General features: G+C 50.7%; 1 protein-coding gene across 2 annotated transcripts; it reads right to left on the bottom strand.

The window, feature by feature from the left end:
• Positions 1 to 644: 644 nt before the first annotated feature.
• On the bottom strand, positions 645 to 12,685 carry TMEM114 (transmembrane protein 114; the record flags this gene model as incomplete). Of its 2 annotated transcripts, XM_081256202.1 has the most annotated exons (4): positions 645 to 877; positions 2,004 to 2,141; positions 12,060 to 12,140; positions 12,466 to 12,685. In XM_081256202.1, the coding sequence occupies 4 exons, from the start codon at positions 12,683 to 12,685 to the stop codon at positions 645 to 647; spliced, it is 672 nt and encodes a 223-aa protein (XP_081112328.1). The 2 variants fall into 2 exon arrangements, with proteins under 2 accessions (XP_081112328.1, XP_081112329.1); XM_081256203.1 differs by lacking the exon at positions 2,004 to 2,141.
• Positions 12,686 to 14,619: the final 1,934 nt, after the last annotated feature.

Genomic DNA, 14,619 nt, shown 5'->3' with positions numbered 1-14,619 from the left:
TAGACCAGGTGAGCACGAGCCCAGCTGGGGTCAGGGAAGACCCATCCACCTCCTGGTTGCTGCGAAGCCCAGATCTCTGCTGTCTTCCCTCCAATTTCCCACAGTGCCTCCTGCCTGGTTCCAGGTCTCGGGAAGCATGAAGCCCGGTGTCTGAGACGCAGCATCCTCCACACACAGGATCCACGTCGCAGCCAGCCGGCATGAACCTGCTCAGAAAAGCTGTGATAAAGGAGAACATGCCTCTAGCTTGCTGTGTGTTTTTGCAACACTTACCTAACCTCTCTGGTCCTCCATTTGCTTAACAAAGAAGAGAAGCCCATCCAAAGGGCAGGAGTGAGGATGAAGTGAAGCCAGAGGAGACTCACGGAGGTTGCAATCGGTAAGTTCTGTACATGATGAAGGAGGTGCTTTTGTTTTTTCATGGGTTTGGCACTCAGCCTCCTCCAGCCCACACGAGACACACGTGCCTGGACAGAGCACACGCCGTGCCAGGCAGCACTCAGATAACAGCCAGGGCTGGAGCCCAGTCCACAGCGGCTCTCAGGTGGTGGCCTTTGAGGAAGAGGAAGCTGCAGCCCACCGAGATGGGTCCATGAGGCCCCCACGCCAAGCCCCACCCTCCCACCACGACCAGGCATCGGGGCTCAGATGGCCTGGTCCTGCCTCCGTCTCAGGCTGAGCACGCGGCCTGCTGCCAGGAAGGCTGCCCCGGTGAGCAGCTCGGCGATGAAGCTGATCCAGCCCAGGGCCAGGGACCAGCCGAAGCAGATATCCACCTGGTCCAGCAGGGCCTTCTCCTCCAGGAGATACAGCGCCTCCCGGAAGGCGGCAGCTGAATACGCGATGTAGACGCTGATGCCCACGAGGGTCACCAAGGCTGAAGGGGTTGCAAAGGAGAGCAGATCAGACCCGCATCCCCGGGCACTGCCCCTCCTTCCCACTGCTGGCCCCTCTGCCCAGTGCTCCCTCCTCCCTTCCCCTCCCTTCCTGCCACTGGTAACTCCTGCCCATCCCCCCATCTCAGCTCCTGGCGATTCCTGGACCCCCCCTGAGCCAGTCAAACCCACCGTGGGGTTTCACAGCATCACATGGCCCTCCATCACTGCCCAGGTCCGAATTTGTTTGTGAAACGACTTAACTAATGCCTGTCTGCCCCAATGTGAGCTCCCGAGGGTCCACCCTGGATGCCCAGCACCCAGAACAGCACCCTGCACACGGCAGTGCTCCATCCATACGTTATTAGAAAGCACTGTCCAGCCCCATAGCCACTGGCCCCACATGGCTCTTTAAACTTTTATTAATTTAAATGAACATCTCAGCTCCACATTGGCACCTGCCACATGCCAAGTGCTCGTTGCCTGTTTCGTGGCAAATTAGAGAATTTCTCCATCAGGAGAGTTCCCCTGGAAGGTGCTGTTTGGAGAATTAGTCACTGGGCAAACTATTAATGCCAATATTAATAATAGTAGCAGGTGGGTGGAGGGGGTCGGAGCCTCACCGTATTCTCACCTCCAGGCATTACTTTTCTTTATTTCCCTCCATGGATTCTGAGTGTGTGTGTCATTACTGTTCTTGCTCTTTTTTAAGGTCCATTTCAAATGCACCAGAAGCAGGGAGGCCATAAAACAACCAGCTGTGAGTTTGGTTTTAATCAATCAAAGCAACGCCTGTCAGGATGGCAGGTGCACATGAAAGACTGAGGGTGGCCAGAGTGAGGGTCTCCCTCCAGCCCATGGCCCTGACGCTGACACTCTCACAACACGCTTCTTCTGTGAAATAATGAAAGCGATTCTCAGAATCTGCTCTCACCCCTATGCTTCTCTCTTGGGAACACAGACCCAGGGACCCTGGGCGGGGAGCTACTGATCCCTTCCAGCTAGGAGATCACAGGAGGGGGGAAGCAAGCCCCAGAAGCGATGGGAGCCCCCCCGCAACCCTTCCCTTCTGGGGGATGGGGCACAGCCCCTCCTGGAACCCGGGCCCCGTGCAGGGTGGGCACCTACCTCCAAAGAGGAAGAGGGTCCCCGTGAGCAGGAGAAGGAGGGAGGCTCGCAGGAGGAAGCTCAGAAACCCTGTCATCCCCCCGAAAACCATCAGGATCAGGCTGAGGGGCAGTAGAATCACAAACGTCCCATGCATGGCTTAGGGGAGACAGGAGGACAGCAGGTTACTAACATCCTTCTGTTAATCAACAGACATTCACTGAGCACCTTCTGTGGGCCAGCACCCAAACGCTGGGGGAGAAAATCAACACCACTGCTGCTTATAATAATGATGATACTAATATTATTAATGATCGAGGCTCAGCTATCAGTTATCGAGGCTCAGCTATGCCAGACTTTGTGCTGTGTGAGTATCAGCTCAAGTAATTCGCACACACCCTGCGAGGGAAGTATTGTTCTTGTTCATTCGCTTATTCACTCAGCACATGTGTACTGAGTGCATGCTTTGTGCCAGGCTCTGTCCCCGGCACAGCGGATTCAGCGGCAAATCCACCAGGACTCCTGCCCTCGTCGGGCTGTGGGGATTCAAGCAAGTGAACAAATAAGTGACAAAGTTGAGAGGTGGTGACAAACTCCTGGGGAGGCGCGTGAATAAAGCAGAGGAGGGGCCGGAGCAGTGGCTCCACTGAAGAAGTGACATTGGAGCAAAGACCTGAAGGAGGCGAGGGAGGCAGCTGTGGAAAAGAAAGGGCCAGAAGGGAGGGGCCTCAGGGAGGAGCGGGGGCGGAGTCTGAGATGGGAGGGCGTGTGCCCGGTGCGGCTGAGGCTGGGGAAAGCCGGAGAGGGCAGCGGGGAGTCAGGGAGCGGAAGGCAGTGGAGGAGGAAGGCAGAGTTAACAGCAGCTCACGTGGGGCTCCTGAGCCATCGGGAAGATTTTGAACTTCTCTCTGAATGAGATGGAGGCCACCAGACAGTTTGGGGCGGAAGAAACTAGAATTTAACTTCAGTTTCTAAAGGTCGCTCTGGCCACTATATTGAGAGTGGACAGCAGAGGGCGTAGTAGGTTGAAAGGCGGCTCCCAAGTTCACATCCAGCAGGAACCTGTGAATGTGACCTCATTAGGGACAAGAGTCGTTGCCGATGTAACGAAGTCCGGGGTCTCCAGATGAGCTCATCCCGGGTGAGACGCAATGACTTACTTTATTTATTTATTTATTTATTTATTTATTTATCTATTTAAACATCTTTATTGGAGTATAATTGCTTTACAATGGTGTGTTAGTTTCTGCTGTATAACAGAGTGAATCAGCTACACATATACATGTGTCTCCATATCTCATCCCTCTTGCTTCTCCCTCCCACCCTCCCTATCCCACCCCTCTAGGTGGACACAAAGCACCGAGCTGATCGCCCTGTGCTATGCGGCTGCTTCCCACTAGCTATCTATTTTACGTTTGGTAGTGTATATATGTCCATGCCTCTCTCTCACTTTGTCCCAGCTTACCCTTCCCCCTCTGCCATCCTCAGGTCCATTCTCTATATCTGCGCCTTTATGCCTCTCCTGCCCCTAGGTTCATCAGAACCTTTTTTTTTTTTTAGATTCCATATATATGTGTCAACATATGGTATTTGTTTTTCTCTTTCTGACTTACTTCACTCTGTATGACAGTCTCTAGGTCCATCCACCTCACTACAAATAACTCAATTTCATTTCTTTTTATGGCCGAATAATATTCCATTGTATATATGTGCCACATGTCCTTTATCCATTCATCTGTCGATGGTCACTTAGGTTGCTTCCATGTCCTGGCTATTGTAAATAGAGCTGCAGTGAACATTGTGGTACATGACTCTTTTTGAATTATGGTTTTCTCAGGGTATATGCCCAGTAGTGGGATTGCTGGATCGTATGGTAGTTCTATTTTTAGTTTTTTAAGGAACCTCCATACTGTTCTCCACAGTGGCTGTATCAATTTACATTCCCACCAACAGTGCAAGAGGGTACCCTTTTCTCCACACTTTCTCCAGCATTTGTTGTTTGTAGATTTTTTGATGATGGCCATTCTGACCAGTGTGAGGTGATATACCTCACTGTAGTTTTGATTTGCATTTCTCTAATATTAGTGATGTTGAGCATCCTTTCATGTCTCTGTTGGCAATCTGTATATCTTCTTTGACTTTAGAAGAGAAAGGGGAGAAAACACAGAGGAGAAGATGAGGTGAAAACAGAGACGGAGATCGGAGTGATGCTTCTACAAGCCAAGGACCACCCAGGATGGACGGCAGCCCCCAGAAGCCAGGAGTGAGGGCTGGAATGGATTCTCCCCCCAGAACCTCCAGAAGGACCAATCCTGCTGACACCTTGATTTTGGACTTCTGACCTCCAGAACTTGAGACAATAAATTCCTGTTGTTTTAAGCCACCAAGCTTGTGGTAACTTCTCAGCTGGCCGAGAAACAGTACAGGGACCAAGCTGGAAGCAGGAAGACCATTGGGTGGCTACTGCAATAACCCTGGACCCGGATGGAAGCAGTGGGATGGGGAGAAGTGGTCAGGTCCCAGGTATATTTTGAAGGTAAAACAAGCAACCAATTTGATGAGAGTAGGAGAAAAAGAGAGGGGCAAGGTGACGCTGAGATTTAGGGCCTGTGACACGGGATGGATGAGTTGCCATCTGCCAAGATGGGAAAGATGGGGGAGGCAGAGTGGGCTGCGGTGGATACCAGGACTTGTCAAGGGTGAGATGCCTGCTGGACTCCAAGCAGAGATGCCACAGGCAGTGGTTTACAGTAGAGTAGAGTTCAGTGGGAGATCTGGGTGGGTGTCAATATGGTACCATTATTATGAAGGTTGGAACAGAGAGCAGACTTAAGAGTGGGACCCAACTCAGCCAGGGTGTTTGAGAAAATCTCACAGGGGCTGAGCTGCAGCTAAGACGTGAAGGAATGCGGCTTCACCAGAGGACGGAGGCGATAGTCAACAAGTGTGTATCCAGCACCTGCCAGGTTGCAGGGCTCAGCAGGGAGCAAAGCCAGCAAGAATGCAGGAGTTCACATCCTTCCCAGCCACTGGAAGCATCCTCTGCTGGAGAAGAGTGACGGGGTGGGGGGGTGACAAGCAGGAGAGGAGAGGGGGAGGCCAGAGAAAGAACGACTCAGAAAAGCACCACCAGCATCCATCCCCCCCTCCTCTGACCCCAAATTGCATGTCTTTTGTGAGTCACTTAATTCCTCAGAACCCCATTTTCACATCCATGAAATGGAGGTCATAATGTGCAGCTCATGGTATCAACATAAGAACAATGTGTGTGGAGAAAATAGAGAGTTCCATAGAGCAAGTATTAAATAAACCATAACCCTGCCAACAATAAAGATGATGAAGATAATCATTCAGTCGGACTTCCACTGTGATCAAATCATTTTGTCTTCAAGACCCTAAATGCCACCAGCCTTGGCAAGTCGAGGAAACAAAGCTGATTTCCTTTCCAGGGCTGTCACACGATAAAATGTGATTCCAGGGGGCAGGACCTGTAGTCCTTCCTCCTTCCCTCCTTCCTTCCCCCCTTCCTTCCTTCCTTCCTTCCTTCTTTCCTTTCTTTCTTAAGGAAAAACTTTGGGAAAGGAAGCACAACAGCTGGTGTGAAAACCTGGTTCTGTAAGCTCTGTTTCCTGCATGGCATTGCCTCCAGATGATGGCTGAGAAATGGAATCATTTCTCATTTAGAAATTAATGAGGTTTCCTGGAGCTGGTTTGGCCCAGCAGTCCCATGTGAGGTCCCCAGACAACGCTGCTGCTGAGTTCGCGTACGTGTTCAATTAAATGTCTGGGCAAGAACAGGACACCCCCTGGGAAAGTTCTAAGATCTCCTGCTGAAATTTGGTTTAGTATATATATACTTTTTTTTTTGGTATGTGCCTTGGTATTTTTTATTTTCTGATTTTCAGGACTGCTGTCTGGGGACATAAATATTGATTCTGAGTTATGTTCTACTTGGAAATGTCCCCACCTCCAGTCACATCTCACTCAGAAACAAACGTCTATGGGCCCCATAGAGCCTGGGGATGCTGCAGGGGACAAGGTCTCTGCCCTCATAGAGACCACAGTCCAGTACAGGAGACAGACTAGCAGGAAATAAAGGGGATAATTACAGACCGAGTGTCACAAAGGACATGAGTGTGATGATGCAGAAAAACAGGGTGGGCGGTGAGGGGGGTGCACTTCTATAGATGAGATAGTTGTTTTAATTTCCTAGAGCTGACATAACAAATTACTACAAAGTAGGTGTCTTAATAGCAGGAGGAATTTATTCTCTCACGGTTCTGTAGGCTCTAAGTCCAAAATCAAGGTGTCAGCAGGACCGCGCTCCCTTCAGAGACTCCAGGGGAGAATCCTTCCTTGCCTCTTCCAGCTTCTGGCAGTTGCCGGCAATCCTTGGCGTTCCTTGCCTTGTGGCAGCACCTCTCTGTCCACCTCCATCTTCTTATGACCTTCTTTTCTCTCCTCTGTGATTGTCCTTTTTTTATGAGGACACTCGTCACAGGATTTAGGTTAATCCACAATGATCTCATCTCGAGAGCCTTAACTCAATTACACCTGCGAAGTTACTTTTCCCAAATGAGGTCCCATTCACAGGTTACCGAGGGTTAGGACGTGGACACATCTTTTGGGGGGGGTGATACCTTTCAATCCACTACAGTGTTTACAGTAGGAGCTCAAGACATGAGAGCTAAGAGTACCGTCTAGGGTTAATAATACTAATAATGTTGGATATCAGGAAGATAACTAACATGCAGCCCCGTCCTCAAGGAAGCTATGTTCTGATGACAATAGACTCGAAAATTTACAAAAATTTTAAAAATCCACTTCCTTACCAGGCATAATAGGACTGAATATCTCTGAGCATTTCTTGGAGTCTCCAAGTCATATTGACAAGGTTTGAAAATAAAGATAGTGACACTTTCCCCTTTGAGAAATGGTTCCTGAGACTTCCTTCTTTCACCAGAGCTTCTGATGTTTCTGGAGAATAATACTTCTCTGCTCTCTTTAAGAGAAGGACTGTTACTTCGCTAACCACCCCGGGGCTTCCTGACCTCGCAAGCATTCTGGAAGGCTGCTTGTCCCATCAAGCTATTCTTTGAACAGTGCAATAATGGATCATTCACACAGTTATCCTTGGCGTGAACGACTTGGCATTTTTCTGGGTTTGCTTTTCCTTTGCAACAAAGCACTTCTGAGACAAAAAGATCTCTTGCACCTGGGTACGTATTTGCTCTTGATGGAAAAAATGACCTGTTAACATTATTAGTGTTATTAATTCTACATGGTAATCTTAGTTCTCATGTGTTGAGTTCCTACTGTAGGCAGTGGAGGGTAGCAGAACTCTGAACCCAAGAAACAGGCTAGGAACTTTTTCCCTGGTCTGCCGTGGCCTCCGGTCTTGGCACACTCACGTTATACTGGAATTACCCTCGGTGTAGCATCATTCTAAAAGAATAGAAACTGCTTGGGTTCAAATCCAAGATCAACCAGTTACCGTGCAAACTTTGGTAACTTACCTAACCTCTCTGTGCCTCGGTTTCCTCATTTGAAAAGTGAAGAGTATAATAACAGTACCTGCCTCATGGGTCTGTTGTGAAGATTAAATGGGTTGAAACAAGTAAAGACCTCAGGACAGGGTCTGGCACACAGCACCTGTTCTGTAATCATTGACTGTTATTTTTATTGCCCTTCAACCACTCCACTGAAAGTGGTCCCACCTCCTTTTATTACATGCCCCTGTTTTATTTCCTTTGTTACACCTACTACTATTTGAAGCCATTTTATGTTAATTTATTCACTGGTCCATGTGTTTATTATCTGTCTCCTGCACTAGACACTAAGGACCCCACCTGTCTCATCATGTTTTATCCCCAGCACTAAGCAAAGGCATTTGCAATGATTAGCTCCATTTTACAGATGAGAAGCCTGAGGTTCAGGGAGACAATGACTTAGAGCAGAAGGAGGAGACAGTAACTGACCTCCTGCTTTGGGTGATATCCTACGCTGGATGCTTTCGTTCCGTGATCTCATTTCATCTCAAAACAGCCCATTTATTTTTTTAATTTATTATTTTATTGAAGTATAGTTGAGTTACAATGTTGTGTTAATTACTGCTGTACAGCAGAGTGACTCAGTTATACATATATATACATTCTTTTTCATATTCTTTTCCATCCACAGGATATTGAATATAGTTCCCTGTGCTGCACAGTAGGACCTTGCTATTTATAGAACAGCCCATTTATGGAAGCAGGTGACTGGCCAGAATTCACACAGCTGGGAAGAAGGAGGGCCCTTATCTATGATGTGGCTGACCCCACCCCCCACATCTTTCTGGGAGAGGCACATGACTCAGCTCAGCCAATCAGCACATTCCTTCCCTTCGGCCACACTGACTGGCTCAGATCCAATCTAGTCCAGTCAGAGACCTACCTGGAGGTTTTGCAGAATGACTGGGCAACAGTCTCCTTCTGCTTTAGGTTGCTGATTCTGGAGAGGATTTAGTTGAAAGCAGAACCCAAACAGAAGCAAAGCCCAGAGAGGAGAAAAAGAAATTGAGTTTAGCTCTGGATCCCAGGGGGCTTGAGCTTTTCAGTTTCGTGGACCAGGAATTCCTTTTCTGTTTCAACTAATATGATTTGAGTTTCCGCCACTTACCATCAAAAGACTCCTGGCTCGGGGCTTCCCTGGTGGCGCAGTGGTTGAGAGTCCGCCTGCAGATGCAGGGGACACGGGTTCGTGCCCCGGTCCGGGAGGATCCCACATGCCGCGGAGCGGCTGGGCCCGTGAGCCATGGCCGCTGAGCCTGTGCGTCCGGAGCCTGCGCTCCGCAAGGGGAGAGGCCGCAACAGTGAGAGGCCCGCGTAACGCAAAAAAAAAAAAAAAAAGACTCCTGGCTGATACAGCTAGGCTGGTTGGTTCTAGACTGTGGCTCTTTTATGTAAACTGTGCTGAATTTGAAGACCCCCCCGCCACCAAAACAAATTCCAGTCCCTAGCCAGGGAACCAAACCCATGACATCCCCAGAGCTAATCAGGAGGATAAAACATCCAAGCAAGGTGGATTTTTATTGGGTACTGAAGTAGGCTACCTGCTTGGATTTTCTTGGAGGAAAAACCAGTGGTTCTTCCCGTACACACCCACGGGGATTTATCTAGGAGGCTGACTCACAGAACATGCTGCTTGTGTCACCTAGCCTCTCTCCTCTATGGGCTCTGCATAAAGGGAATGAAACGTCTTCATATAATAAAAGAACCTGGACAACATTCAAAACTCTTTCTGGGGATAAAGAGATTCTGTGAAAAAGCTCTCTCTGGGGGTGATTTGCAGTGAGCACGAGGTCTGAGGCGGCAGCCTCCTCTCTGTGATGATACAATGGTAGTAAGAGCAGCTAACACTTATGGCAGACTTAAAGGAGCCAGACACTGCATGAGGCTCTTTAAATACACTCTCCCACTTCATTCTTGAATTAGCCTTATGAGGAGACATGACAGTTATCTTCATTTTGCCCACGGGGGAACTGAGGATCGGAGAGGTAAGGAATTTTCCCAAGGCCACGTGCCTAGTTGGTGGTGAAGCAGGGGGTTAGACCTAGGGCCAAGGGAACAGATGAACAGACTGTGGATGTGAGTTTTGCCTGTTTCTCAAAACCCTGGACAACACACAGTTGGTTCATTATCAAGTTTCGTGAAGAGGCCAGACCAGTGGTGACTGTGGTTAGCCATCCAATTTACTCACTGATGTGATAAGCAGGCTGAATGCCAGCACCCAGCCCAGCAAAGGGCCATAGATGTGACTGCATCTAAAAGAGGCTGGGGGGACTTCCCTGGTGGCGCAGTGGTTAAGAATCTGCCTGCCAATGCAGGGGACACGGGTTAGAGCCCTGGTCCAGGAAGATCCCACATGCCGTGGAGCAACCAAACCCGTGCGCCACAACTACTGAGCCTGCGCACCACAACTGCTGAGCCCGCACGCCGTACCTACTGAAGCCCTTGTGCCTAGAGCCCATGCTCCACAAGAGAAGCCACCGCAATAAGAAGCCCACGCACCGCAGCAAAGAGTAGCTCCCGCTCGCCACAACTAGAGAAAGCCCGTGCACAGCAACGAAGACCCGACACTGCCAAAAATAAATAAAATAAAAATAATAATAAATAAAAAATAAATAAAATAAGCTGCACAGGAACGATTTTTAAGTCCAAAGAGACACCAACTTTGTTTTAAGGCTGTAGTAGCTGATACACCATCTGCTTGCTACCTTCTCCAGCCTTCTCTGTGGACCACAGCACTACATTCAGAAGCCTGTTAGCCAACACAGGAGTTTTTGAACAGGAATTCTTGATTATTCTTGAAATGCTCTGAGAACACCCAAAGTTCCTCCTAGCGCAGCTTGGGGCTGAGGACAGAGTTCGTGAGACCACTTCCTTTCCTCCACCCCCCTCATATTCCAAGCATCTAGGGGATATCTCCTTCAATGGAACTTCATTCAGCGGTGTGCTGCAGCTGGATTATATCAGAGAGTCAGCTGTTAAGTTTTCAGCAGTATGAGGGGCCAGTTGACATCATGTTGACAGCCTGAAACTGACCACAGTGGGAATATTTACACCACAGAGATTGGCAAATGCCACAAACCAAGACTCTCCCCTCCCGCAGACAGCCAATTGTTAAATATTTTCCAGCCCACCACTGGACTTTAGAGAAACAGTTTGGTTCATTCATACACTCATTCAGTCATTCAACAAATTTGGATTGAGTTCCACCTCTAAATAATAGAGTTTGCATTCACTCTCATGCCTGCTCAGCAAACCTTGGCTCATGGGCTACTCTATACCAGGCTGTGTGCTCAATGGTCCCTGCCCTCATGGAGCTCAGGGTCTAAAAAAATGCCACACAACCTGTAGCACGAGTAGGAACTGACCAAGTTAAGCTGGAAGGCTGAGAGCAGGGAGACTCCAATTGGAGGCAATGGCATGTGCAAAGATCCTGTGGCAGGAGGAAACTTAGCACCCCTCCAGGAACTGGCCCAAGGCCAGCATAGCCAGAAAGGAGAGAGCAAAGGGTAGAGTGGAGTTGGAGAGGGACCCTGGCAGCCCTTGTGGGCCATGCTAGGGACTTGTCTTCGTTCTAAGAGTCACACCCCCAAGCCTCACTCAGTAAGCCTATCAAAAGCTGCGCATACGTTTCAAGGTCTCTGGAACTCAGTCCTCATGTCCTCATCATGTCCTTCCTGTGGTACCTCTCTGGGCCTCAGTTTCCTCTTTGGAAAAATAAAGAATAAGACAGAGATGACAAAGAACTTCATAGGGAGGCTGTGGAGATTAAATGACGACACAGATGGGGAGCGTTCAGCTCCATGTCTGGCCAGCTGCGCGCCTCAGGGAATTGAACTGTGACTTTCATTTCCTTCCTTCCTCCACTGTTTATTCAGCCCGTTTGCTTTCTCAAATTCTATCCTCCCACCTTTCCAGAGTTCCAATCACCGTGCCAGGCACTGGGAAATCAGCCAGGAACAACAGACAAATGGTCCCTGGCGAGAGGGAGTGGTTCTCTGCCTCCTGGTTGCCTCTCTTGAATCATTCAACAAATATTTACCGCATCCCGCTACGGCCAAGCGCTCATTCTCAACACCGAGGATGCAGAGAAGGCTGACAAGGGGGTGTGCCAGTCAGCTCCCCGGGCTGGTTTAGGTGTCTCTTCGGGCTCCCAGCCACCCCCCCTCGTGCTGCTTGGCACTCTGAAATGTAACTGCGCACTTCCACCTCGGTCTCACCAGCTAGTCTGTGCGCCCCCTGAGCGCCTGGCCTGGGGCTTCGGCAGCAGCACGGTGCCTGGAGCACAGAAAGCCTTCAGCCAACGTTTGTTGAATGAATCCTCAACCACACGTTACGGCTGGAGCAAGTGGACCCCGCTTCCTGCTCCTACCCGCGTTCCCCTCTCCCGCCGGTGCCAGAGGCCGCCCTGACCGCCCTCTCCAACGCAGCGCCAACGCCCCCTACCCCACCCCGCCGGCTGTTTGGACAAAAGCTCCCAAACTGATGTCCAGCCCCGGGTCCTCCCCCATCCCACCCTCCCCGGACTCACTGAGAAGTTGTCGGCTCGAGTCGCTGAAGGTCACGTTCTCCTGCCAGAAGGGGTTCATCAGCGGCGCGCACGGGCTCTGGACTGGATGGGGCAGAGGACTCGGTGGGCGGGGACCCCGGGGTTCGGACCCCTGACCGAGGCTTCGCCCCGACGCCTGCTCTGGGTGCCGCACCCCGGAGGGCGGGCGCGGAGTCAGAGCAGCCGCAGGCTGAGCGGAGCGCCTCTCGGAACGGCGAAGGCAGCCTCAGAAGCCCTGCCCACCTTCCCTTCCGACCCCAGATACCGCGTTTCGCGCCCCGGGGCTTGGGGGGCGGATGCGCTCCAAGCAACAAGTCCCGGGCGAGCCCGGCGCCGCGGACGGGCGGCGGTGGCGGCCACCGCCCCGGGTACCTGGGTACATCCTTACCCCGGCAGGTCCGCCAGAGGCCGGAGTGCGAGCTCAGAGGTTCGAGCTGGCTGCGGTTGGCGGCTCCTGCCGGGTCCTGCGCCCCCGGGCCGCTCCGCTGCAGCCTCTCCGTGTCAATGATGTACCAGAAGTCCGTGCCGATGGCGGCCGCCAGGAGCACAAAGCTGAGCGCCCCGCTCAGCGCCGCCGCGCCGGCCAGCGCGCCCAGGTGCACCCGCATGGCCGAGCCGGAACCCCACGCGCCGCCCGCAGCCCCCCGCGCCACCTCCCGAGTCCCTGAGCTCGGAGCCGGAAAGCCGGCCTCGGGACCTCGATCCCTCCCTCCGCCCCTGGCTCCGCCCCTCAGCCCCTCACCTGCGCCCTGGGACCTGCCCCGGCTCCTCCCTCAGGCCCCATCCCAGCCAAACCCCACCTCAGTCAACACTCCCAGCCCTAGCGCAGCCCCTCACCCCCACTCCTCACTTTCCCCCGACCCTTCTCCCTCCTACCCCCTCCCGCGCTCTCCACGAACCCCCACCCGTTCCCCACTACGCCCTGCCTCTGCCTTCCCTCCCCAAGCCCGGCTCCTCTCCTCGCACCACCGACTCAACTTCCCACTTCCCGCCCGGTGCGCCAGGAGTCTTCACTCCGCCGCCCTTCCCACCGCTCCCTCCTCTCTGCTCACAGCGCCCAGGTGCCCAGCACAGTGAAAAGGGCTGGGTGGGGTGGGGGAGGGAGGGCGGCCTTCCCGCAGACTGGGGGAGAAAGAAGGATGGGCAACGGCTGTCGGGTTGGCAGGTAATCTCCAACAGCCTCTCCCTCCAGCGTCAACCACCCTTCCTCCAAAATCCACCTTCAGTTGATTTTTCTAGGCTGGCTACAGAGGAAAAAGACAGATCACGGTTTTTTTAATAAAAGCTCTTTAACAGATTACCAACAAGGTCCTACTGTATAGCACAGGGAACTCTGCTCAATATTCTGTAATAACCTAAACGGGGAAAGAATTTGAAAAAGAATAGACACATGTGTATATGTATAATTGAATCACTTTGCTGTGCACCTGAAACTAACACAACATTGTAAATCAACTATTGTCCAATATAGAACTAAAAAAATTTCTAAGTTCTTCAAAGCAATGGGCCACGTCTTCTGAGTCCATCATCTCTACCACCAAAATCTTCATCACCATCACTGCCACCACCAGCACCACCACCACCATCATCACAATCACTATTCTTTTCTTTATCATCACTATCCTCTTCTTTATCATCACCATCACCCTTATCAATTCCACCACCTTTTTCACAACCATAAAACCTTTCATTATTTCAAGAAAGACTTCTTGAGTGCCTACGATGTGCCAGACACTATAGTTTATATTAAAAATATAGCCATAAACAATCCAAACACAGCCCCTGCCCTTAAGAAGTGTGTGGTGTAGCCTTCCCAGCTTTTTCAAAGCCAGGAATGCAGAGGAAAAAAATCATACTTGTATGGCACACCGGGATAAATAGAAGAAGCTTCTAGAAGCTGGAGATGACCAGCCTCAGGGGCTGAAGCTACCAAAGGCCCCTGGAGGCTGCCCTTTATGGCTGAGAGACCAAAATCTTGGCGCTTCTGTGACACGTTCTTAAGGAAATATTGTGCCAACTCCCAAAAGTTGATGAATTGGGGAGAGAATCCTTCAACAAAGCTTGCTTTGAACAGGGTACTCTGAGAGAAAGTAAAAGAGGGGAGGTCTCATTGGGATTCGGAATCCAGGAAGTGACATGGATGATGAGACACAAAGAATGTAAAGGCATTTCACGCCTAGGGGATGGCTTATACAAAGGGTTTGGTACATTTTAGAAAAACTCCAAGAGTAATTAGGCTGGAACATAGTGAGAGAGGAGTAAGTAGAGGGAAATGAGACTGGGGCAATAGGTTGGGGCCAGGTCATGCATGGCTTGGGGTCACAATAAAGAGTTTGGTTTCTAGTCTAGGCTTCTGACCAGTTTTAAGAAGAGTAGTGAAATGCTGTAATTTACATTTTTAAAATCTCACTCTCCATACCAGCTTTAGTATGGAAAAGAGACTGTAAGGAAACAGGAAAGGAAGAAGGAAGCCAGTTAGGAGCAACATAGAAGTAGAAGCAGCAAGAGATGCTTGGATGCTTAGGCTATGGTGGTGGCAGCA

Source organism: Mesoplodon bidens, assembly GCF_964165515.1.
Source record: "Mesoplodon bidens genome assembly, chromosome: 15".
Lineage (NCBI taxonomy): Eukaryota > Metazoa > Chordata > Mammalia > Artiodactyla > Ziphiidae > Mesoplodon > Mesoplodon bidens.
Note: the sequence above shows the minus strand (reverse complement) of the source record. Positions and strands in the feature narration are given on the sequence as shown.